This window comes from Synchiropus splendidus, chromosome 13 (assembly GCF_027744825.2).
Source record: "Synchiropus splendidus isolate RoL2022-P1 chromosome 13, RoL_Sspl_1.0, whole genome shotgun sequence".
Classification (NCBI taxonomy): Eukaryota; Metazoa; Chordata; class Actinopteri; order Syngnathiformes; family Callionymidae; genus Synchiropus; species Synchiropus splendidus.
This window is the reverse complement of record NC_071346.1, coordinates 7258233-7285929: the sequence shown is the minus strand read 5'-3', so window position 1 is coordinate 7285929 and position 27697 is coordinate 7258233. Positions and strand designations below refer to the sequence as shown.

The 27697-nt window shown below is 41.3% G+C and overlaps 1 protein-coding gene across 2 annotated transcripts; it reads right to left on the bottom strand.

The window, feature by feature from the left end:
• Positions 1 to 222: 222 nt before the first annotated feature.
• On the bottom strand, positions 223 to 23504 carry tcf3a (transcription factor 3a). Of its 2 annotated transcripts, XM_053883631.1 has the most exons (20): positions 23006 to 23504; positions 17112 to 17205; positions 16770 to 16842; positions 11962 to 12041; positions 11644 to 11719; positions 11032 to 11066; positions 10784 to 10919; positions 9774 to 9823; positions 7918 to 8017; positions 7499 to 7629; positions 7282 to 7417; positions 7137 to 7195; positions 6679 to 6757; positions 6088 to 6152; positions 5834 to 6007; positions 5610 to 5706; positions 5373 to 5505; positions 4713 to 4951; positions 2326 to 2472; positions 223 to 2121 (listed from the first exon to the last, which is right to left on the bottom strand). In XM_053883631.1, exons 2-19 carry the CDS (start codon positions 17163 to 17165, stop codon positions 2333 to 2335), a joined length of 1857 nt encoding a protein of 618 aa, XP_053739606.1. In that variant the 5' UTR covers positions 17166 to 17205; positions 23006 to 23504; the 3' UTR covers positions 223 to 2121; positions 2326 to 2332. The 2 variants fall into 2 exon arrangements, with proteins under 2 accessions (XP_053739606.1, XP_053739607.1); XM_053883632.1 differs by lacking the exon at positions 17112 to 17205.
• Between the last annotated feature and the right edge of the window lie 4193 nt (positions 23505 to 27697).

Genomic DNA, 27697 nt, shown 5'->3' with positions numbered 1-27697 from the left:
AAGAGAGGCATGAATGAGACAAGCCATTAGCAGGGGCTTTGAAAGGAGGACACCCTGGCGAGTGCAGCTGTGGGGGCTGGTGTCAGATGTCCGCCGAGACTAGCGGGTGAATCATCAGAAAACAGCTGCCTCCAACACGACCCCGGAGCTGACCCTGAAAACCTGCGGAAGGGTCGTCATCTTCAGCCACAAAATGATCATACAAAGTGACGTGTTGTTAATAAAAATGGCACATTTATTGCTACAATACTGTTATATACACAACAGTTCTGGATATCTACTTTTTGTATATAAAAATAGGAAACTGGAGGCACTTTGAGGACATCACCTACAGAGATATTGTCCTCAAGCATAGATGAAGACAGATCTGTAGCAGGTCATTTCAGGTAGAAAACAAAGAAACATCTGCCAACAAATAATATCAGATGTTGTACGGGAAACTGTGGCGACATCATCTACCAAACAAAAAAAGTAGTGGATTACTTCATGAAAACAAGGAAAAGAAAGCAATGTTTGGGGGTTCGGATGACAAAACATGATTCAGCTGACAATGATGAGGCATATCATACAGTTAGTTGTACTTACATATAACGTACACGGCAGTCAAGGACAAAAATATATATATATAAAAAAAAGACCAGTGAATACATGATATTTAAAGTTTAGTTTCAGTGTTTTAGCTGTAGACCGGGGGGTCACCCTGGAGCTACTGGCAGCCACACTGAAGCAGTCGCAATTATATCTCATTTACTATCGATGTTTCTTTATGTAATGATATAGCATCTGTTTCTTTAATTACAAACTACAACTCCTAAAATGCAGAATCAGAGACGCACTCAGGCACTGGTGAGAAAGAATGACAGAAAAAGGCCGCCCTTTTTTGTTTTATCGTCTGATTGATTGAACAGTTGTGATGGGGCGAGGGGGAGCCTGCACGACATGATTCATCACACAGCCGGGCGCGAGGGGCAAGACGTTTCTCATTGAAGAACACCAGCGTGATAACACATCTCATCACAGGTTTGGACTAAAAACATGAGACACCACAACATGTGATGTTAAAGCCAGAGCTCCTGGCAGAAGAAAACAACTCACTTGGTTCTGGGAATCTAAAGTGGGGCTTTTGTTTCACAATAGAAGAGGGATAGGGATTTAAAAAAAGAGAAGGCTAGCTTTTACAACTATTTTACACCAAAAATAATAAAAAATATTGGTAACTAAAAATTTAAAAAAGGAAGATCCTTACAACAGGCTTTGCAATTGTTCAAAATGAGAAAAAATAAGAATAAGTAACATTTAACAACCAAAACAAGTCCAAAAAAGTAAAACTAACACACATGATCCCTTTCGATACCCATATCTGTCTTGGTAAAGTTTTTTTTTGTACCACCTCAAACAAAGATGGACGACTCAGGGTTGGATGAGATCAACCAACAATTACTGGTGCTCCCGTCGGGACGATCCAAGGAAGCGGTCGCACCTTTTTGTCGGCGGCTTGTCTTTTCGATTCCACTTGCACGGCAGTGACGAGGTTTTTGTGGATTGACGCAGCTGATGAGTCACTGTAGCAGTTCAGTGGAGAGTCATCGAACCACCGAGAAAAAGTCTGTGGTTGCCAACATGGCCGGAGGTCCTTCAGTCATCACGCGCGACAATAGCTGGGATGGCTGCTTTTGACAAACCAAACACTTCAGGCACATCCACATGTAAACACCAGTTCCCCGTCTCAATTCTAAAGGAGCTAAGACCTCAGTTTTAAAGGGGAATGCCAAATAATCCACCAATATTAAAATCCTTACTCATGAGAGCAATTGATCCAAAAGATTATTTGATCCAAACACGTTTATCTCCCAACATGTATAAAAGAATGTCTCAAAATGCAACATTAACAAGAGTCCTTGAGTCGTCCTCGCCTTCTGTCCAAAATGTGGCCAAGAGTAAAACCATTTTTTTTCCGTTTCAAACATGCTGTGCTTTTTACTTTTTTATCGTCATCAGGAATGTGTCCACCGTCTTTGTCGTAGATGATGAGTGTTTTCCCAACGTTGACTCTTACACACTGAGATGATTGACAAAGATAGTAAAGGCCACGTGTTCGGAGGGCTGTACAATCAACAGGGTCTGGAGGGAAGGCAGAGGGACGGAGAGAAGGATTACAATTCAGCATCTCACTGGCAACTGACAAGACTGTGTTTGTCCACCTTTAACATCTTAAAATATTTTCGTGACATATCGAATGAGTAATATTTTGATGCAAAACATGGAGCAATCCGGAGACTGGCTGAGTATAAAGCCTTGAGAGAGCCACAGGTTTCGAGGACTGACCTGAGAATTACATGTGGCTCCCGGGGTTGTGTCCACCGCCTCCTAGACCAGCGTGACCCCCGCTCAGTTGCATCTGGGGGTCCACACCGGACACTTTCTCCTCCTCTCTTCTCTTGAGACAAGCAGACTTTGGGTTCAAGTTACGCTCTTAAAAACAGGAGACAAACATGTGATCGGACACTACTTCTCCAGTCCAGAATAAAAACAATCAAACACCTTGCAGTTATGAAAGTAAAAGACAAACAGTGAAAGGGGAAGAAGGAAGTGCATTGGCAGAAAAGCTGAGAGATGCTTCCTCATATGATCAAATTTTCTTGTCGAGTTAATGTAAGCAGGCAGCGAAGATCAGTGGCACAGCAGGAGAAGACAAACTGGAGGTGCAAGTGGCCCTAAGCTCCGCTCCATCAGATGTTTGTCTGTCAGTGCTCTACTGGCTGACCTACCTCGCACCTGATTCTCCAGGCCCAGTATGACCTGGACGGCCTGCTGCAGGATGACCAGCTTGGTCTGGGCCTTGTCGCTCTGCAGATGCAGCTGACACATCTTGCCCAGCTCTCTGAAGGCTTCATTAATGTCGCGCACTCGCACCCTTTCTCGTGCGTTGTTAGCTAGGCGGCGCTCGCGCTCCCTCTGCTCCTTCTCCTCGGCAGTAAGGTTCTCATCGGTCACGCTGACAACGCTGCAGCTAGGAGAGGAAGGTCGCAGGGGCTGGTTAACAAACCCAAATCACAACCCTCGCTGAGCCTGCCACCAGGCAGCACTGCAGACGCGGAATCATATCGGCCACTTTGAAATTGAATCATGTGGCTGCTGGGAATTGGGAAAGTTCTTGAGCCAACAGTCGCATCAGACTGTCAACTGCAATGGTGTGTCAGTTAGAGCCGATTCCTTCCTCTCTTCTCAGGTGTTTCTCAAATGATGATCAATAAACACACCTTTGGGGAATTTCATTTGGAACTCTCTCACTTCCCAGTAGCTCAATAACCAGCATGACATTTCAAACTTTTCATCCACAGCAAGATCAGTGGAATTGCTGAAGAATCATTTCAGCGGGTCTCGGCTGATTTGGGATAGAGCGAGTGGAGGTGCGGCTCTTGTTTTGCGAGGCCTTTCCCAGCAGGTTGTCCTTCATCTAACTCCAATGAATGACACTTTGAGAGCATCTAATCGACGGGGGATTTTTCTGGTCACTGAGGTCCAGGACGGAAGTTTCCAACGTGACTCAAATGAAAGATCAAATTGAGGAGGATAGAGGAAGCAGAGCCCTCTGCCAAGTACAGCACATAGAAAAGCTGGAGGTAAAAAGGCAAGAGGAGAGGAGGAGACAGTGGGCATCTTGATAAATACATCAGCTGCAGATGTATTTATTAGAATGTAGGTGGGGCTGTGTGAGCAGGTCCATCTGTTAAAACCATACAGGATGAATGAAATGGAAACAAAAGGAATGAGCTCAAGTCACATGAGGTTCAGATGAGGACGCTGATATGGAGGTGTTACGCAGCACTGCAGGGGAACTTCTACACGTCTCAACACCACTAGAACAGATGTTCTACGACCTGACCACAAACACACCCCTGGTGACCACACGAAAGAGCAAGTGGCAGTGCACCTGAAGTCAAGATGGATCGACTCGCTGCTTTCACACCACAAGTAAGACGAGTGCGACCGTATCTGTGCTGTAAACGAGTCTCGACCTGAAGTCTCAGGTCTGTCAGATGCAAATTGATGGCGCGAAAGAAATGAAATTTTACTCATATGAGGTTAGAATATATAAGGCAGTAAACACGTGATTCCAGTTAGTTTACGGTCACTAAACTCAATGGTCTGCAGAGATGGATTACAAGATCCACTTCCCAGCATGAATCAGGTCTGGACTTTTCAATACAAATGATACGATGTAGCATCAGGGGATTTCCTTCTCTTGTGTCTGTAATAACAAACGTGACAGTACTGGAGGTGAAAATGATAAATGATGAGAGCAGAAGGGAAACTCGTAACACGTAAGATGGCTCTGTAAGAAGGAAGTGAAATGCTTCGACAGAATAACGTGTGAGCGTAGAGGAGTTAGTTCAATGGATGATGCATAGACATTGAAGCTGAATGACAGTGTTGTTAGTCAGAAGAAGGACAAAGAGACAAAGGTACATTACAACAGATGCCCAGTGTTTGTTAGCAGAGGAGCCAAAACCTCTAAAGGCGAGAGGGCACCCTAAAACTGACACACGGCTTCATTCATTCTCCAGCATCGGGCTTAAATCTCAACATTTTGAAATTGAAAACATTCAATAAAGCAATTCAAATGCAAGCAGAGATGTAGCCGTGTGGAAGTTCTCGTTGACCCACATGACATTCTCTTCCTACTCCTTCCTCCCTGGACACCCACTGACCTCGAACTTGCTGCTCCAGGTTGAGAATAACATTAACGGCCTGTTGCAGAACGCCCAATTTGGTCTGCGGTTTCTCATAGCTCAGATGGAGCTGACACATGCGGCCCAGCTCCTTAAAAGCCTCGTTGATGTCCCGCACGCGAAGTCGTTCGCGAGCGTTGTTTGCCATCCTCCGCACTTTCTCCCGCCCAGCCTTAACCTCCACTGGAAGATCTTCGTCATCATCCTCATCATTCAGGCTGGCACACAGCCCATGGCGGATGAGGAGGAAAGGAAAAAAAAAAAGCACACTTATATTTGACCCAATTATAGCAGTTCAATCTTCATAACCAATTAGATGCGTTCATGTCAGGATTTGCTTTCAAATAATAGGAGACCAATCCATATAACATCATCTTAACTTTCCCACTGACCTGTGGAATAAATATAATACTCATCACTAATTGATTCTGCATTTAGCTGCGGGAAAGTCATACTGCTTTTTAGTTGTAAAACTCCACGAGATAAACATTGATACCTTCAATTGAATGAACAGTTGAACAATTGTTTCTAAAAATAATAGTGACAGTCTATATAACTATGTTTAATGCATGCATTTCCAGACAAATGGTAACTTTAGTGCAGAAGTCTGAACTGAATGATTATGCAAACATTAGACACCTTGATCGATGAGAGCCTTTTATGTCCTTGTTCTCGTCTTCAGACTTGTCTGTCACTGAGCAGTTTTCCTCGTCATCCTTCTCCTCCCGTTTGATGTCAGCACCGCTGGCACGAGTTAGGCCACTGGCCAAGTCTAGATGGGGAGTAGTCACACGATATATGCATTTTTAAAATGTCACAGTGAAGTGAAACGCTTTTTTAAATACGTTTAATGGATGATAAAAAATAAATTCTCACTGGTGAAACCTTCAGGCTGCGAGCCCGCGTTATGGTGGCCATGCACAAGTCCTCCACTAGAGGGCAGACCAGCTGAATCTTCGTGGTGACTGGCGACCTAGAGAGAGAGTCGAGTTGATCACATTTTGTGGCAAAATCATAAAAATCTGTTTTGCGAAATTGCATTCACGTTTAAGAAAAGAAAAATGTTCGATTGATTCGACTATTAAGGAAAAGGAACCCACCAGTCCAGGCAGGCGACCGGCCAGTCCAATTGCTGAACTGGCAAAACCTGGAGGCAAACCCAAGCCAGATGAGAGCAGACTGTGCATCTCCTCCATTCCTGGTGCTCCCTGCCCGCTGGCATGACGCTGAAGAACATTGATGGCTTCATCCAGACGGTCCTCCAGTTTATTAGGCTGCGGTGGGGGAGAGGGCGACAATGAGCGACTGCCTCTTGGCTCATCTATACTTCCGACATAGTGGTTCTTATCCTCACCATTGTCTGATAGTTGGGCGATGGCGTGGCCTGACCAGAGGAGCGGGTCCACTGGGATCCAGAGCCTGAAATCACAAGGTTGTTTTTACAAATAACTCATTCCTGACTTCCACTGCTGAGATTCAATTAAGCAGTAACAGCGGATTCCTGCCCATTGTTACTTATTTGGGCTCCTATCAATGACACAATTTGGGGTATTTAAATGGCAGCTCACTGATGCAACAATTAGACAGAGACCATTGGAAACATGCAGCAATTGGGGACAGTTAATAAGAAAAAAATAATTCTGGGGAAAGACTGACGTGATTTAATATATCAGTGAAATTTTGAGGAAATTATTGTACGACGTGGACCAGGTTCAATCTTAGATTGATTGTAGAGAATTGGGAAGTGAGCCTGGTCCTTTTGTATTTTTACCATATTCTCCCTTCCTCACTGGTGAGTTATATTTGGTGGCGACTGTCTGCAAGGCGAAGCCATGAATGTTATGTCTGTATAAAGCTTTGTCTAAAGCTTGCTTTAACTCCTTGGGAGTTTCACAATAATATGTGTATATCCAATTAATAATCAAAGAGAATGGGCTCGTCTGACCTGACACTGCTTGCGGAGACCCAGATGGGGTAGACGGAGAAGGAGAGTAGCCATTACTGTTCGGGTCAGAGGGATAAATCTGCAAAAAAAAAGAGGCAAAGTTAAGTGGAACTGTCAGTTGCCAAGGAGTGACAGCAGGTGTGCAACCTGAAATGTTCTGCAAGGACTCAGAAACACTCTGCAGAAGTTCATTAACTTAAACACAGTATAATGTTGAGCTGCTGTTTCTTTTAGCCAAAAGTGTCTCTCCGCAGTGTACATGGACTGAAGGAGGAGAGCTTTCCCTATTGTATGCTATGCTTTAAAAAGGCTCCAAACACACAGTGCACCCAATATTATCTTATTTTTTCTGCTCTGTCTGAACTGCTACCTCCAATTACTTTGCTGTGCTTTCAATGCATTGATTAAAAATGAAGCCAGGTCGAGACCTTAAAGTAAACAAATAATAAACAACTCACAGACGCCAGTGCTTTTCCAATCTCATCGCCAGAACTTCCAGGTACCCCGGCTCGATTACCTGCACAAGAGAGTAAATAAGTGTTGTGTAACCAATTCAGTGACGTGATAGCGAGAAAAAAAAAAAAAGAAGAACGGAGTGGCTACCCATAATGGTGTCACTGGCGGCAATAGGGGGGGTGTGGCTGGACACTCCGAAGCTGCTGGAGCTTGAATGGAAACCATTGACCTCACTGCCATGCAGGGGGTAGTTTTGAGGCGAGAGGGGTAGTGGCTGTCTTTTCTTTAAATCAAAAGAAAAAGGAGATTTAAAATGACAGAAAAATGCTTCATACTCTTAAAAAAAGGCAAAATCTGAGCTCACCAGTCGGTCTTGAGGGTTGATGGCAGTAAAGGGCCCATGCTGATTTAGATGGTTTCCCAGCATAGGAGGGTAACCAGGCTGGACCATTGACCCGGCAGAGCCCCACGAGTCTGGGGGTGGGTGGAGGCCTTCTGTCAGCAGAGAAAGGGGGAACAAGAACAGTCAGAGGCAACCAGCCACAGGAGACAAGCAAGACAATGAAAGGCACATATGAGACACGTCATATTACTGTGACGACTTCATTCAACCATGGTGATGTGTTCAGCACTGAAAATTTTGACACTGTATCTGTGTCACGTCAAGGCACCTTGTTTGAAAAAGACTTGTTTATTGTGCAGGAAAAGCTTACAATTGATGGAGGAGTGAGGTGATTTGTATGCGACCATTCAAAAGTACACAATGAACTTTTTCAAACTGACCTTGCAAGTAGAACGGTGGTGGGTAGATGTTTCCTCCTTTGGAGGCCGGATAGCCAGCAGCGTCCCTGCTAAACTCCTCTCCTGAGGCTGATGCATAAACCTTTAAATGGTTCAGAGAAGCTATCGTAAATGCATGGACATTATGTATCACAAGGACCAACACATCAAACTTGTTCTTCCCCCCAAGATTATTAAATGCACAGTTTTTGTTTGTTGTATGTTGGTGCTGAAAGGCCGGTGATAAACAAGTAAGGGGGTCATCATTTTACAACTGACTGGCAACAAACACTTACTAGAACCTTTTTTAATTGTTTAGGTATGTCATAAGAGTAGTTTAGTTGGTACAGGTGGTAGAATAATTTGTGGTAAAGCGGAAGTAGTTTATACGCACAAATTCTAACTACACCACCACACTTTGCATAGTGAGTTGGACAACAAATAAAAAATAGAAACATAATTATAAAATGAAGTTCAAGACCTTACATCACTGTATTATTTACATAATAAGAATGGACTGTCAAGTGTATTTCACATAATAATGTTGTCTTTTATGCTGCTGGGATACAGCAGTGCCTGTTTGTCTGCAGCAAAAGCTTGAATTTTCTGACAAGATCAACTTCTCAGAGGAGAACATGTATGATGTCTTGGGAAAGCGTCTGAAAGCAAAAATCGAGTCAAAGAAGACTAACTGTTAGAACAAGCATTGATGAAGTGGCGTCGTTGGAAAAAGTGCTCCCCTGAACCCGTGAACAGACTGATGCTATCCAAGTTCCCTTGCCAAACAGCAAAGTACGATGTGAAGTCTTCATCGATCGGCGTGAAAACCCACCCACGCATCTTGAAACACTTGGAGGATGTCCATCTTATATGGTGTTTTCCAAGCTGTACATTAGAACCACCTCTTATGTTCAAGTTTATAGTGCTGTTGCATCATCTGAGAACTAGTCCCTTCCCTTACTGAATGATTATAGCAGCCAGCTTATTCTGATTTATTATGTTTTAGGATGGAATTTTTTAGGTGAATACCACATAGCCTTACACTATTTCACCTGACCAGTGAGGATCAATAAAAATGCCTTCACCGAGGCCAACAAAATAGTAATGTGATCATGGAGGGCAAGACGCAGCAAGGACCTGCTCCCATGCAACAGGCCATTTACAGAGCAACGTTGACATCCATCTTAATTAACAGTTTTGGTGAAAATCGAGTATTTAACCGTCGGAAAAACTCAGTTTAAAGGCTGCTAAGTTTTCCTCTATAATTTGATTAAACAGAAAGGAAAAAATAGGGAAATAGAGAGGAGAGAAGAGGGAACGGAGTGATGCACTCCTAATTACTGAACCATCTGCCGAATCCTGGACGGCGGCCAACTCTACTGGCAGCTGGGAGAGAGGGATGGGGGAGGGAGAGAGAAAGGGAAGGGCTGTTGTTCGTGATGGTGGAGTGCGGGAGGGGCTGTGGGTTTAGAGGAGAGGGAGGGGAGAGGAAGAAATAGTAAAGAGGAGGAAATAGGGTGCTCGGAGAGTGAGACTTGGAGGGGAAAACGAGGTGGAGTCAGAACCATCAAAGCCCAATATGAATCCTTCCAGTGATCTGAGGAGTGCGCTTGGCAGCGGGGAAGAAATGTGGCCACAATGTAAAGGGCCTGCACAAACAAGCCTATAAATACATACAGCAAATGAGTGACTGCACAAACCAGAGGCTGCGTGTCCCCCTTTCAATCTCACATTCGTGGTTTGAACACACGGCTGTCATAAATGAATATCTGCAGCCGTGGAGGCGACCACAGAGATGGCAGATGATGACAGGTGATGGATGGTTGGAGACGCTAACATTTGTGGATGCAGCTACTCACCGAAGAGGGCAGACCTGGAGGAACCTTCCTGATCTTTTTTGGATGCGTTTCTAGCAGGAGAAGAAAAGAAAGTCTCTGTCAGAATGCATAAGTGTGACCTTGAGCTTGCAAGCACAGAGTGAAAATAGTGTTGTCACAAAAAGGATACATTCAATCAGCCACTCTTAGTGTGGAGTCATAGAATTGCTGTTCATTTGAGTCAGTTCATCGTCATACTGCACTGTCGCCCAGGCAGTTAATTTATGATCAGGACTGCTTTGATTTTGTTCAGTACTTGTGAGAATATACATGAGATTCAGTGAATAACATTGTTTGGATTGACACTGTAAAAGAGAGAGGAGATAATACGGCAGAAAGAATGAGTTGCAGTTGGTTATGAATGCATTTACACTGTGTTCTTCCTTAGAGTGGTAATGTTTAGTTAGCCTGCTTTATAGAGTTGTTCAATAACAAAGAAAGCTGACTTTAATGATAAAGTTAATTAAAAAGGTTTCAGTTCTTGCATTGGTTTTAAATTTTAACGCACAATACAGGCAATCTACAAGAGAAGATTGCACACTAAAAGCTATATTATCCCCGAATTATTCAGAAATGCTTAACCTACTTCCCGAATTGCAGATCCTAATCCAGAACAACGCATTAAGGTGGTAACAGTTTTGAAGAGAGGCATTATTTATAAGCTAAGAATGAGGGCGAAAACTAATTTTATGTCAATTGAATCAACGGAAATTCCATCAATGACGCTATTCCTTAGAAGAGGCAAATTCAAAGTTGCTTTTCACACCCCTCATATGAGTCAAATACGAAAGATTTCTAGAAATTACCAGTGATTGTGAGTGCAGCAGTATTTATTTCTATGAAAATAAATAAACAAATGCGGACACTCAGTTTTGCAGACGAGATTAGACATAAATCCAATTAGATGTTTATTTCCAGGCCAAGACCAATTAAACAACAACAAAAAAAGCAGATTGACATGATTAACGGTCCAACTAAAATGACTGTCTTACCAACTGGGTCTTGTGTGGGCCTCCTACGAGCGATGCTCCCCTCATAGGAGGAATAAAACTGGGAATTGGGCTTCAGGCCAGATGGGGAAAGGGCATCAGGACTGGGCATTGGCATCTCATTGGGCATGAAGCCCGGCTGCGGAACGCGCCGAAAAACAGTTAAGAGCTGAGTGACATGATGGCGAGTAACAAAATGGAAAAAATGCAGAAAAAGAGCAAAAACATGTTTTATTTCTTCACTAAATTACCTGATTTGCAAAATAAGGCCCTCGTTCTGCCTTCCCTGTAGATGAGAAAATGAGGACATGATTATGAAAATTGGGCATTTATGTCAAAATTAAATCCCAATCTGGCCAGCCCACCCTGGCCCATCTGCTACATGGGTATATATGAAGTTTGTTATTTATTGTTCTGGACAGGCACACAACAACAAATTGGCCCCTTTATAAATGGATGAGAAGCAATTGTGCCCTTCCTCTCCTCCACCAATGACAGTTTAACAGAGAATGACTATGGGCAGTGTAATCCCAGGGGAGGGTCGTGTTTCGTGCATGGGTGCTCTTTAGAGCCCCTCCACCCCCAACTTCACACTGAACACACGGGTCCACGGCACACAAACAAACCCCTCCTGCTCATCCCTCCCTGATTACCCTACGACCCCAGCATGAACATCCTTCACTTTTGGTATAACATTCGTGTGAAGGATTCCTCCCCAAAATACATGTGGACAACCCCAATATTCTTCATTCAGTATAAACAACAACTCATGTAAGCGAAACTAAAGGGACTCGAATGTCTTCACAATGGTCTGACAGTTGGATTTACGCTTAAACAGATAAGCCAAATTTAAATCTACTTACCGACAATTCCTGATCCAAACATGGGAGTGGTGGCAACGCCCCCTTGCTCATTGTAAATTCCTTCTTCACCATAGCCCTGGAGGGACGAATAATGGACGCAAAAGAACAAATGTTTTTGTTACTGCACGTAATATTTTGTCATCTACACAACCAGTGGAGCTATGTAAGAATATGCTCAGCATTTATTAATGGGAAACCTGTGTATTTATTCACATTTTGCCTCATGAAGACCACTTCAACAATCCAAAAAATATTGTGCATCAATATAAACGTTAGAGGGAAAGTCAAACTCATCGCACTGAATGATGATAGACGTACCCGTCCCTGACCAAATGATGGGGGGTTCTGTTCTCCTTGCCCCCAGGGACTGGAGCCACTCCTTTCATCAACATTTACGCCTGCAAGACACAATAATAGGTTTGCTTTTTTTTTTTAAAGAAATAATCAAACATAAAATTAGATATATTGCAAGCGGCCGTGACCCGCTTTTCAACATGTCATTTCGACACCTTGGTAGAGGAGCTCCGGTTCACAGCTGACACAGAAACGGCATAGTGACAGTGCTGTCACACATCATGGATATGAGCCGGAGCAAGTTTGAATAATTAACACTCAGTATGAGACTCGCAGATTCATTCTCAACATTCTTCATGCACCCCACTCCACTCCTGTACATTTTCCATGGCAACAGTCATCTATCGCTCTTCCAAGTTCTCACATTCGGCTCGACTCGATCGGCGCGCAGACGCGCAGCGGATCATCTTTAAGAAAGGAGAATCTTTTAGAAATATTTTATTGATTACAATATAATGCCTGTCCGTCACCCCCATCTCTTAATCTCCTCCGGTGCTGCAGATCAGAGTCCTTAGGGGAAAACTGAAGCTTAATTGTGTGCCAATTTGCATAATTGTGCATATTAATGAAGCAGGGCTCTATGAATATTCATATTTGTGTTTTGTTGTCTAATTAAAAAGCAGAGCAGGGAGGAGGTGGGGGTGGTGGGTATTGGAGGAATGGTGACAAGATCAGCAGTAGAACAGAATGATGGGTCCACAGCGCAGAGAGCTGCTAGATTGCCGTGACAACTGTGATCTATACGTTTGACACAAGCAGAATGAGAGATGAAGGAGACAATGGCTTCTCCTCTCTCGATTGCGGTCTGTCACTCATGATGTCAATCAATTTTGTAAAGACAGAGCTTTGGTCTCAAAAAAAAAATGGTAGGAACATGTGAAAGAATATACGCAACATATACATGTTTGTGTATGTGGTAAAAGTGGAATGATGGAGAGGAAAACTGCATGTGGAAGCGATACCATCTCAAATAATGAATTCAAATGCGAGAAAATGACTTAAGGAGATGAGGCAACACATGGTGAGCGAAATAAAGCCTTTTTAATGCTTTTCAGCTGCAGCCTGCGCTGTAAGGCGTTTAATACGGACAGCTCAGCCCAGGATCAGTGGATCTCTGCTCATATCTATCCTAAATATTGTTCAAACAATAATCAATTGAAAACATGTTTCATAAAATGGGCAATAAATTGATAAACTGTTAAAATGGAGGGGGAACACGACACCTACCTATTCTATCACACAATGCAAGACGTATTGAGAATCAAATCAACGAAGGACGACTCGACGATGAGCTATGATGAATAGCGGATTAAATAGATCACGACAATATTAATTACTAGATTAGATATTTAATTCATTTTTCTCCAATTCATTAGGATATTTCAGAAACATAAATAGGTGATTTTAAGTTAAACAATATCAAATGTAATAACACAGAGAAACCAAGCAGTACACACAAAATTTCCTGTTATTCAGAGTCACACGCCATTGATGCGGGAACTTTGTTACAGACCCCGAATAAATGGACGACCATCTCTCCCCACTTAACCACAGCTGCTCATTAACCGTTAAAGAAGCGGTTCACCATCATCTACAGCACATCCTTCAGTGTCGCACTGAAACACTGGATTCTGTAACACATGTTTTTGGAAACACTTGAGCTGAGGTTGTATACATTTTTTCAGCTGTCATTTTATTTCACTGGGAACACTCTTCAAGTTGAGTGATCCAACTTTAAAGCACATCATTTGTCCCCCCCAAAAAAACTGTCAAACTATAATTTGGGGGGGCATATGATCAAAATTAGTGCACATGAATGATGTGACTCTGTTATTGTTGTGTCTGTAGTGAATCATGTGCTCTTTCTAGGAACCACATTATAGGTAATTTTTTGATAGTTTAATTTAGAGAAAAGATTTTTCTGTCTGTTGGAGCATGTAGTGTTGACCATGTTTTAGTACATAAAAAGATTTTTCCATCATCATTTCAGGAAGCACAATAGGGACCCCAAATATATCTTGTTCCGCGTTACAAAATCTATGGTTCACATTTCAGAGCAGACCACAAGAGAAGGTGGGCCCCTTTTTCAGGTTGTGCGTATGTTCTCATCCAAATAGCTCCTTTGCTCATGATCGTGGCAATGCTTTACCATCAACAATGAACATCTAAGTCACAGATTTATGACTTTCTTGCTGAAAGGAAGTTTTCTGGAAAGTGTGACAAGCATAAGTAAAAACGAGCAGTAAAATACCCAGACGAGGACAAAGAGAAGGGGGTGAGTAACATCATAGACATTCTCCCCCTGCTCCTCTCCTTCCTGCACGCTCTTTAAAACACGGTTAGTCTATAATTACACAGGAAGAGATACTGAAAACAGTCAGACAATTTGAGTCATTGGCTTGACGGCTGGAACCCAGCGCAGCGCTGACCAAACTTGCAGACGTGTCATCGCTGTAACAGGAATATTGCCCCCAGCCACTCGAAGTCAGCCTGTCGCTCAGTCCACACACACCTTTTCCTTCCCCGGGTCAAGTGAGTCACACACGCAAACACACAAAGCATGATGTCACATTAATTCCCAAGAGAGTGAACGCTGTGAACGAAATAAGGAACAATGTACAATAACAGAGACGCTGCCGTTGTAACTTGTGAGCCACCGGAGAATTCTGAAAGACAATGCTGTTTTCCCCAGAGTCATTCAACCTGCTCTGCTTATATTCGCTGGTTCTTGTGCTGATACAGAGTGAAACTCATTAAATTGTGATAAAAATAGCTGATATTTACTTTAATAGTATCTGATGGTCTGCATGGCTGGTTGCTTGCATTTTAAGGTTGACCGTAAACCAACAGCAATGTGTAAAGCCTCTTGAAATACAAAACTGGCACCAAAGCATTAAGAATATATACCTTTCTGATAGTGCGCCTGCAAAGTGCGGAGCAGAAATTTAAAGGTCATGAAAATGGCAACAGTTGCATTGATAACATCTAAGTGTTTCTTTTGCAAGCATGCGTCTCACTGTTTTGAAAGCAGAATCCCATAGAAAAAAAGTGAAAAAAAGACTGCACCCCACTCCTCTCTCTGAACCCTTTCATCTTTACTTCAATATCCTGTTTCAATTTTAACACTGTCTTTACGATGCACTGCACCTTTCGAGAAAGCAAAGGCAAACTGCTTTTGTATCAGATATCAACACAACACAAAGGCCTGAGTAATAATACACTGAAGATGGATGAGTTCAGGGGTTTTTGAAGTGAGGCTTCATAACAGGAGCGAAACATAAGATTAACAATCGAAATGGAGAAGAAACAGGAGAAGACTGTTTTCTGCCGCAAGACTTAGAGAATGAAAATGTAACATCACAGAGTGGGTTCCGTCAGTTTGGGGTTAAATTGAATGTGTATGAGATGGTGAGAGAAATCGTGAGAGAGTGCCTGCATTCGCTCAGATGTTTCTAGTTTTGTTATAATTAGCTGTAAGCGCAATGTTTCTGTTCTGATTATTATAACCAAAGGGGTGCCGAGTATATTGCAACATCTGTTATTGTGATGTGAAAATTTTTCTTCGGGAGGATATAGTCATGGCGGACAGAAGTTGCAGTCAAGGTAGCTGCCTTAAATACATTGTTCTCGGGGACTTCCAGCCACACAAGTAGTGCAGCCCTTATGTCAAAGGCACAAAATGCAACAGTATCATGTTGGTCACAGCTAAATGTGGCGCTTATTGCATATGGTACACATGCAATATATGATATGCAATACTGGTGCCACCATCAAAAGTCATAAAAGAGGTCTTCCAAAACCCACACCAGAACCTGCATTTCAAATTACTCTGTTCTATTGCAGTAAAAGTCACTTGTACAGATTATAATTCAGTTTACAAGAAACACAAAAAATACATTTGCACTTGTATTTAAATAAGATATATTGTGCTTGATACTCTTCAAAAAGCAACACATGAATGAGTCCAATACAACAAAATAACACCACAGAGATGCGTATATCAAAACCAGACAAACATTCCAACATCTGCTGGGGTTTCCTGATGCCTTGGTTCTGTTTAATAATGTCAGGATTTGGTGTTTTTATTACTTCAAAGTGAACTGGGTTTTTGGAAATCAGTTTTTCCTTGTTTAATTCATTTAACAGATTGGATTTTGATGCAGGGAATGATGAGGCTTAATGGTGACACTATGACTGGGTCCTCTTGAAAGAACAGGCTATTTTGGTGCAAGAAACTTGTATCCAAAGAGTGTTCTAAAATAAGCGCTGCAATGAGAAATGCAGTGGCCTACATTATGAAGAGACGACAGGGTTTGCCAAATTCAGAAACTCCTCTTGGACCACAAATAAACTCATTAAGTAAATGAAAAAAATCTTATCTTCTCACATCTTCTCACATCTTCTAACATCGATGACATGCAATATATACGAATAAATATCAATAAAACGAGTTTGACACGACAGAAATAAACTATAATAAAACAGCCACAGAGGTCTGAAATGTCTATAGATTTCATATTTATAGCAGTTTCCTGAGTCACTAACTCATCTTGTACCCAGGCATAGATTTATTAATAATAACATCTAGTTAGAAAGAGGCAGCAGGTTAACAATGCATTTATGGTCACAAGATTTCAACAGAACATTTTGAACTGTCAAACCATGTTTCTTGCGCAAAAGAAATGCGATTCAACGCGTTGCCAAATAGAATAAAGGGGACACAATGAGAAACTAACTATATTAGAAAGGATGTCAGAAAATGTTTCTCTTACCAGAACCTCCAAACTGGCTGCTGGCAAGAGTTGTTGGCCCATTCTTTCCATTTGCAACCGGTAGCTCAAACATCTGAAATGAAAAGAAATACAGAGATACATTAACAAACACCTCAGACATCGCCAAGATTTCAATGTAAAACAATCAGGTGGCAACTCATTTTAGTCTTTCGCCAATAAAATCACTATAAAGCAACTACTACTAGCAGTGGCAGAGTAGGGGTATCTGAGTTATCGGCCCGGAAATCGACAGCGCCCAACAATCCCAAACATATCTGCCAACAATTTGGGAGAATACACTGATTAGTCAACAAACACGAGTAAGCTGCAAAGTGGTCTTACCGCGGTAAAATCCAGCAAGTCGCTGAGCTCCTTGTCTGTTCCCACTGCAGCCATTCTCTGCTGCTCACTTGGCCCTTTCAGTCTCCGCACCCCACTAAAGGCAGAAGTAAGGAACGTTAAGTGTAAGTTACCCATTTCTGAAACCTCTGACCAGTCACACTAGCATGCAGGGTAAGTATGAGGAGCCAATCCCCTGAACAAAAAAAGGGGGACAAACATCAACTCCTCTTTTCCACACTTATTAATGTGGAGCTGTCACGTGATCTGTCCTACTCCCAACATAATAACAGCCCTTAACAAATGTTGGCTGCAATTTGAGAATTGAATCACATCTAAAAAGACACAGAAAATATCTTCGAGGTGGTGTCATGCCATTACTGGTGCCGATACATGATTGCCCACTTTTAGATTCATCTGTGTATACAAGTCTATAAAAAGGAAGCATATCATGTAACTGAAAATTGCCACTGGTACATGATTTGGTGTGTCACCATTCACTCACTCACTCAAAGCCATTGGGGTTATGATCAGGATAACCTCCACGTGGCAGATGAGGAGATTAAAACATAAAATAAAACCAGTTTCTATTATAAAATAAACAGCACGCCACAGAGGTGCTCATATAGTATCTCTGCCTCAATGATCAAACCTTTTTTAACCCCTTCACATTACCTAGGGAATCAAAAGCTTTATACCAATACACCAGCCATTTAGGGTCCAACTATGTTAACATCTGGGCTCACTGCATCACAAATGCTACTAAATGTTATAGCAATCTATTCACTTCAAAGAGGTGACAATGTATCTGTACCAGAGTTCATCATTTCAATGTTTTCTCAAATAACGTGGCGTTTAAAACATTCCATATGTTTCACAGAGATTCAAACAAATACAAAACAAACACAAGGGTCCTCATCTCAAAATTAGCAGGATAAGTTGTGAAAGAGACTTTGCCATACTCTGTTCATCGCCATGAATCTGTCTCTTAAGCACCGTCTCATCGTGATGACAATGGGCATTTTTGGTAGCATGGTAGCACGAGTCAAGACCCACTTTTCACTATGAAAAGAGTTATACCCGTTACAGCAGAAACTGACTGTTTCCGATGCTCAGTAAATGGAATCATGTGGAAATAAACTAGAGATATCGGATCACGAGTTATTATTCTAAAATCATGGTGACAGTTAAACTGATCAGTATCACACTACCAATGAAACCGGGAGGCACAACAGAAGGGTTCCAATTTGGTAAACTTTGGCAGACTGTAAACTTAAAACAACATCACCAATTTCAAGTAGGCATTTGATGCCGAACCACAGACTATGGACCATATTGGGAGGTTATCCAGCTAAAGCTAACCAGTAGGTGACAAGTACGACCGTCTTAAATGATTACCAGCTCTTTGTACATTTACTATTTTTTATTTATTATTTTATTTCAAAACACTATATAATCACACAGTTGTGTACTATAAATATTATCAGAGAGAAATTCATCCAAAACTGTACCAGCCTGCTTGAATCTCTAAAAATAATTATGCAAATTAGACAATTGATTGCAAATGAATGCAGTTTCTTTTAGACAGTACAAGTACTCATGCATTCCAGACACATAGCATGCCTTATAGCCTCATTTTATAAAAGACTGAGAGCGGTGCGCCAGAACTTAACACAATATGACAGCAAGGCCTTCAGAAGGGGACATTTCTAATGTTTTGGATGCCACAGACATATCGAAAAATCAATTGTTTAATACTGAAATTTTAATAAGGAAGTATTTTTCTGAGTTCTGAAAACACCACTTATATTTTCACCAAATAAGGCAGATGACAACAAAAGGATACAATGCCTAAGACCTAGTTTACGCATGCTCACTTCCATGCATTTTTGCGAGCCGATGTATCGCTAAATGCATTAAACAGCCCGTGAAAATGTTGGTATCCTATTTTAAAAACCACATTGACGGCTTCAACATTATAGAACAGACATATTATTCATGTCATCAATTGTATACAACTTGAATTCAGGGTTTGTTCAATTGGAACAAGCCATTTATCTGCACAAAAGAGAGACTTGCTGTCAAATTTTGATCTCACAGGTGATAACATAATTTATGGTGTGGGTGATAACGTGTTTCATGTGGTTTTCAACAACTGAGTTATGTTGAGTTCAGAGGATCTTCATTTATAGCCTTCAATAAGGTCCAAAATGGAAAATCAATGTGGCTCTCTAGCAACTATTTATTTGTTTGATCATATAAGCACATCTCTCTGTACTTCTTTGTTCCAAAAACCTTGCAATAAACTTGCTAATGACAGTCTCACAGACCAAGACTCACAGAGTTAAAAAAAACACCTCAAGTGCTGTTGTAACAGAGATCAAAACACATGCATATCAAGCTTAAAACCCCAAATCGTGGATCAGACTTGTCCACAGTGGACACATCTCTAAATGGGATGTAACTAACAGGAGAGAGAAAAATGATCAGCACCATTTCTCCATTTATTAGAGTCAACAGAAAAACAAATCACTATTTGTGAGTCGTCTGGAGACAGAGGAAGGAGACAGGCACCAACTACAAATCTGCTATGTGAACTCCTTGAGATGCACATTCTCGGGTCACCACTTGTAATCTGACTGGATATTGGAATGCTCAGGCAAATAAAAGATGAAATGGAAGACAGCTTAAGTTCAGATTTTTTTCAAGTAAATGGACGAAAAGCAGATCACATAAGGGCGCCCACCATGAGTAGAGGGAGAACCTTCAATCACAGAAGAAATAGGAACCAGACACAGGAATATATGAGGCTGTCGCACACACAAGGTCCACCTAAGGCCCAGATAGTTTTCAAAACCTCACAAACTAGGACAGTGAACATCCAAATATCTGGTTCTTCTAGACATCTGCACGTCAACAATTTGTTGTGACTCCGGGATGCCTGAGTGCTGCTACGCTACATTCTTGCGAGCACCCAATCACTTGCACATGTGTGAAGTTAGTCCTTAAGAGGAGCGCATTCTATCTTGTAAAGAGGGGGGACTGCATGATGGCGTACACAGCTGTCCCTGGACACATCCCCATCAGTCTGTGCTAACCCGCACTAGGTGGGCTACCAGCAAAACTAACAAATCAAAAATCTGAGACAGCTCTAGATGCTCTTATAGACTCCACTACAGCTTGTCTCGCTCTTAAACCATAACTCCACCACCTTCACCGACTACCACTGCTAAAACTTCTCCCATGCGACCAGTAAGAGCCGCAGCCTCCAAACACAACATAGACAAATCAATTGTCGTCCATATCAGTTATGAGTAACAGCATCCCTCTGTAATAATATTTAACATATAAATACCATAAGGTTTTTGGTGGTTGTCTCTGCAAATGTCTTCACGTCTGCACATAAAAAAGGTCTTTAGATATGCGTGTCCTTCCTCTTCTCTTTGTGTGAGTCTCTGTACACGCTCATGTTTCACTGCAAAATTGTGTTACATGTGACGCTGCCACAAGAACATGCTTCACAGGAGCATGTATGCTCGTTGGTCGAAAAAAAAAACTTGCATATTGCAAAAAAGAAAGACAAAAACTGCTGTACCAAAAGTGTTGTGACAGATCAGATTATTAAATTAATAGCAGCATTGCATGCACACTTGGGCAACAATAAATTCAAATGTTAAGACTGTATAAGCATTTTGATTCTTGCCTTAAGCGTGCACAAAATTTAAAAAGAAAGTGTTATTCATGTGTTGTGGAATCTGGTTGTGTCAACAAGACCTGCTACTCAAAGCCTCAAAGTATTTAGTTAACTTACCAATAAGAGTCAAAACACACATTATAAAGCAGTTGTTGAAATCAAAACCTATCCAGTTTCCTACAAAAAGGTGAATAAATTGAGGTATTTCAAAGGTGGTATATGTAGTTAGTATGGGGAGAAGCATGACTAGCAAAAACAATTATTAGATTTATATAAACGTTTTACACTGACATCTCCACCTTTAACAGATGATCTCTTTTTTCAAGTGACTGACTTCCCTTCCCTGCCTTTAGTAGCAACAATTCAAGATTGATGAACATGTATTCCTCCGCCTAACACAATTAAAAATTTCAGTGGGCAAGTTGAGCCCCACATTGCATCTCCATTGAAGATGCTAGCCTACAGAGGATAGATATTTCAGTCGATTCTGAAGCAATTTCCTTTTGTTTACAGTATTACCAATGACGACAGTGCAAGTGCTTCAAGAATCCATTTGTATGGTTGTAATTGTGCCACCTGTGCTGTACAATTTGTACAGCACCAATCGCGAAATACATAATGTATCACAGCCAATAAGCAATAATTTAATTTAGAGCCCTCTTGTTGTTGGTGTATTCTGAGGTTCACCTGCCTGAGGGCTGAAAACCTGTGCTAATAAATGAGAGTGAATTTTATATGTACAATGAGGCCAAAAGCAAGTTTTCAGCCAATCCCAGTATTGACAAATCTCACATTATGGCACTCATGCAGAACACCTGTAATTACACGACACCATTTTTACCAGGATGAATGTGTATCTGAGCTAAACACTTCCTGCCTAAATTGTTTCATATCACTGTTAGTGTTGAAAGACATTCCATTATATAATGTTGTGTTGGCGGGAGACTCCATACACGCCCTATAATTTAAGCTTTGTTATACATGATTGTGGGAATATATAAAGTTTCAAGAGCAAATTACAAAAACGTAATCGAAAAACAAGAAAGAGGCATTTCTACTCACTAAAAACGTTTAACCATAAAAGGCACAACAGATAAGAGTTACTCCCTGGATTTTAGGCTGTTCTAGATAATAATTATAGTCACGATAAATTGCAATAAAATAAAGTTAGTGTCACAAATCGTTGGATGTTCAACACTTTTGTGGTTTGTGAACATGATGTTTAACTATTTAGTAATCATAAGAAAACGTTTGATTGAAATCTTATCAAACAAAAGCAGTCTATCACACTTAAACTCTTCACAATATTTGGACTATATTGTCTCAATGGGCTGAGGTCAAAATGGGGGATTACGCCTTTAGCCCCTCCTAACAAATGGAAGTTGCTGCTCTTGTGCACCCCCACACCAGGTCTGCACATATGGAGAAAAGTTTAAAGGAAGGAATAACAACACCAGGCCATAGATAAACTAAACCAAGGGGCAGTTCTCCATCAGCCGTGTGTTTATGTGAATCTTTTACTACCTAAAATCCTGCGAGACGTTTTTAAAAAAAAACCTGTTGCCCGGAGTCATGTCGAGTCGAAGATGAACACAAAGACTTGGCTGGCTAAGTTTTAGCTTTGTGAATAAACCGAAGTGGAGAATGAAGCGTTAACTTCGTCTATATGGTCAACGAATCGACGTGAAAGAGAAATCATAAAGTCGACTTTGATTTGAACAAGTCTGGTTCACATAAGGGGGTGCAATAATAACCCCAAAGTTATTACGGTGCAGAAGGTGTTACATACATGATTTACAAAACCTCGAAGGCTACTAGTCACGTATAGAGTGTTTTATTCTCTCACACAGTTAAGAATTTAAGACAATCTACGAGTTATATGCTCATTCACTGTTAATATAAATATATTAATGCATAATAACAGTTAATAATATAATTTCATTGTCAGAAAATTGTAAGCGTCGAGCGTAGATGGACAAACATATTAAGATATTTTGAGCCGTTAGCTGAAATGGCCAAATAACAGCACCACATAAAGCCCCTCTTAGGCCGGAGAAACCAACATCCAGGACCCCGCTTTTCCCGGTGGTGACACTCAACTTGTAACAAAAAGACGCTGCATTTCCAACCTCACAACGCGACAGCTAGTTTCACACAGACACACGTCATGAGCAAACTCGGCCATTTAGACGCGAATATTTACCTTGGTTCAGCCGTGGGGCATCAAAGTGAGAAGCAGTCGTTCGGAGTGGCGAGAAAAACAAAGTTGGGGATCGGTCCTTCCCCGTGGTCCGGACTGACGAAGATGAGGAATGACTACGCCGAGCACCCCGCCGTTTAAATAGCCGTGCTGTCTTCGTCACGATACAGAGAACATTTCCTTTTCACGCAGAGAAACTCGGCAAATACTCCGTTTCGTTAATGTTGAATTAGTAACCGCTTCAGTATCCAAGTCGACATTTTAACAGCCTCCACATTGTAGAATCCCGTGTAGTATCCCTCCGCGGCAGAGCCCACGGGAGGACGCAGGAACAGCGGTGTCCAATTTCAACCAAATCAAAGCGACTAAACCGTGTTACCGTCCTCACCGTTTTTATAATTCCGACAATTACATGAGCTATAGAGACGTTTAACTAAATTGATCTTACGAAGGCAAAATGACGTGTCAGGTCGCAAAATCGCGAGGATCTACGTCGGGTAGCGGATGGCGAACTAGGAGGAAGGGAACAAACTAAACCAGTGGAAGATAATATCGGCTCGGACCAATCGGCTGAGGCTAATGAGATGGACAGGTGTGACGCCCAATAACAATTCAGTGTCACACAGTGGGGCGGATTTTGTTTCTACTCCACTTATTAGTACACGGTTACAGCTGTATTAGAGTATAGTACTAAATATAATACAATATATAATATAATAACTAAATACTCCACGGGGCAGAGGTGGAACCAAATTCTGTTCTACTAGTGTAAATCTGTTGGACATTTGCCACTCACGATAAACTATCATAATAAACTGCCATGTTTTGTAGATATCTGTACAAATAAGTACACAAACACATTGACCATCCACTAGATAAAAGGCAATACAACAGCAAGAGGGAGCAGCTTCTCTGTGACATAAACCTTGAGAGAACCAGACAGTTGACTTATTAGATGTGTTGTGACATGGCAGGTGGAAAGATGGAGTAAAAAAAAACAGGGGGTAATAATGAACGTGTATAGATTTGCGCTTCTCTAATTTATAGAGACTTGAATGTGTTTGTGTGCGTGGTTGGTTTTATTGGTCAATGTGAGCCATTCCAGAGTAGCTCAAGCGATGACACTACTCCTCTGCAAACTGACCGAAGGATGATCAGTGAGTGTTTTGGTGGTCTGTGTGGTCATAGATGGAAAAAACAGGCGCATCCAGCCAAAATATGTCCTCTTCATGGGTTGAATTAACATTACAGCATAGACGTATGCTTCAGTCATGCACATCTAAAATTGTTCAATATGTTGCCTAACCAAACTGCTATGAATAAGTGATTTGTAAAGAGAGATAATGGCTTTGAATCTATTCCATGCATATGATACTTTTATACGTTTTAAATTGGACTCCATTTTGTTCTTAGTTGATGTTACATTTAAGATACGCTACACTTCACAAAATGGTTACGCGAACAACATGTCATAATTTTCAAGTAAAACCTCAACAGGGTTAAGGGTAAACAACCTCAACAACATCTGTGTCGGCCATTCACTAGAAAACCCGCGACGTAATTCAAGCATGCTCTGAATCAACAGGCTCATATGTGCACCTGCATGTCATTAACAGTGAGGCTAAAAAGAAACCCTAGTTATAACTTTGGAAAAACACTTCGCCGTGTTTAAGTATCCAAATTAACTCCAGACACATGCAATACCATCACAGTGCCTCCTTAAACACACCACTGATTTAAAGTTCTGCTGGTAAATCAACCCCATTATGTCACACGCCGTGCAGCCTCCGCGACATATCGACACCTGGGAAAAGTCGATCGTATGAAAAATTGCAAAAAACATCAAACAGTTTGCTTCGCAGTCCCAAAAAAAATAGGGCGATCTGAATGGAGGTAGAAGAACACAAATGTCAGACGCTGATGCAGTGCACACAGAAAATCTATATTTAGAGTGAAACTCTGTTTTCCCAACCCCATACACCCACACATTCACGGGTTCCGCCTCACAAAGGTAAACCTAGCATCATAACTGGGTTACCCCTATGTAGACATCCACGCATCAGGTACAGTCTTGGGGCATCCTGTTATGAGTTCTGGTTTCCTGTTTCCTGTGAACAATACACCCCCCTCCTCCGACTCATTCATTTATATACACACACTCATGCACTCCAGCCTGGGTGACACACTGAGCCAAACAGGCCTGGGATCAGCTGATAAGGCATGGAGGGATTGTACTCACAACCTTAAGTTCTGAATTTCATGATCTTATCAGCAGAAATGCATCCATTTTCAAGTTTCAGTTTGTCAAACAAAAGTCTGTCAATATGTTTTTCTTCCTCTCACATTCACAAGGCGCTATCGTCATGGTCCGTATTTCAATCCAGAGTGAATAAACAACATCAGCAATGACGACAACAGCTGCTTTCCCTCCCATACTGAACAATATAACATTTGTTTTTATGTCAAGTATACGTTCCCTTTTTCACATGACAGTGAAGGAGACATACAAGTGTCAGGGGAGCACTGAAACAGCAATAACAGCAGTGTGTGCTCATGTGTGAACTCTAGGCGCCACTTTGGCAAAAATAACAATGTTTGTGAAACACAACAAGCTGCCAGTGCGCACCTCCTGCAGAGGTACCTGAGCATCCCTCTCCACGGGGGTCAGCTACATCACTCCTAATGAGCAGACATCATTCTCTCCTCCTGCAGCTATTGTGTACACTTTTAATTGTCTTGGCACGCACACGTATCGCCACCTTTTCAAACCACACGTCTATAAAAATCGTCCTCGTCCGACACCTACGATTCCACATCTGATTCCCTGTCTAATCAGCTGAGGATAAAACACGACATTATTCTGCTCTTTTTGTTTATTTTTAAGCTTCTCGTCCCCTCCCCCTTTGCTGCAGTTCGGAATTCATTAGCAATCAAAGAGCCACTGACAAACACCCAGCCTTAATTACCCTCTTATTTGCATATTTGCATATTAATGACTGCAGACTTTGCGGATTCTCTACTGCAGACGTCCCCCTCCCACCGTCATGGCTCTGACTGAGACACAGAATCTATTGCAACACTGAGTCTTTGTTGCAGTTTAAGGCCTTTTGCTCTCAAGTTTTGAACACTGATAAAGAAATGTTTGTGAGAACATGAGATCAGAAAGAATACGGTCAAATGTTAATACTATAATCATTACTGACGCTATTACTGTCCGACTATGGATTTGAGACGCACGCACAGGAAGGTGTAGGTATCTGTTCTGTTTCGAAGACCCACAATTTGCCATGAACTCACCACTGAAACCGCCAATTTATTTGTCTGTTATTGCATCTGAGGAAGCACACACAACTTGACCCAAACAAATCCTCTGCAACACAGGATGTAGCTCAATGGAAAAACGAACATCCTGTTATATGCATTGTGTTATTTTCCTCACTGTACAATATATAACATGATTATATAAACAATTGCAAAAAGCAATGTCTTGTGTTCTACAAAAACTAATTGTCAGAAAGAAAAATATATTTTGTGAGTGTCATACTATTTGTTCAACAGCTCAGTGTAATATACCACAAATAATGTTGGATCAATTTTTAAAATCAAATTTTGGATTTCATTCTGACCTCTGACGTCATTTTAATATTATATTTAAATGGAAAAACATCTGTATTCATAGAATTATAGTCACCAAAATGCCATCATATTTAAGCAAAACATAATATCAATACTAGGGGCTCATTACAGTATAAGGCAGCAATAACTTAAGATAACAACAGTGTAGTCACACAGCAGATGATAAAATGAGCTGAAAGATAATAATATAATGATATAAAACAGTGACATAATCGACTTAGTGTCAATATGTAGGAGGATAATCACTAAAATCATCAGTATATTAAATTGATTATTTTTTTAATCGCCTAAAACTAGCTATTCATCTAGTTGACTCCAAGCCGTTCCCCCCAGTAGCAGGGGCGCAAAGACAATAATTGAAAAAAATAATTCCATGGTGTCATTGCGGGAGAAGACAGGCTACTTTCACGACATCAATGTATTAGGTTTATGGAGTGAATTGCTCGAACATATCGGATCTCGTGGAAATGCGTCTTATCTCAGCGATGACGCTTGTTTACCACAGAACCGCTTGGTTAGTGTAAAGTGTTTCTTTTGCTGCCATCTAGAGCTGCACGTGTGCAAGTTTTCCTTTTTGCGGCTGAACCGACAAACACGTTCAAAATAGTGAAGCAACTTTGAATTTACTTAGTTCTGCTTGTTGTAATTTAAACTTAAAATAATACTTGACTCTCAACGTTAAAATTTCACAGTGAAACAACGATAACAAATATCAGAAACATCGATTCTTCCTATTTTATATAGAGTATTATTTGGTCATGTCAGGGTAACTGTTGAAGAACAATAAACATCACCAAAATATCATTAAAACTAAATGAATGAGGTCAGTGTTAAGCAGTTATGAGGAAGACTGCAGGGCAGATTATTGGTCAACAGAGGTCGCCCTTGCTCTTTAGTTTATACGGTCCGACGGCATTCTTTTACACCGGGATATGTTCACACGCGCAGCATATATTAATAACAAAATCAGAAATGCTCCGAACACGATATTATAACGTTGGCAAAACCAAAACCATTCGTTCCACTCAGAGGTCAGATGAGGTCAGGGACTTTGCCGTT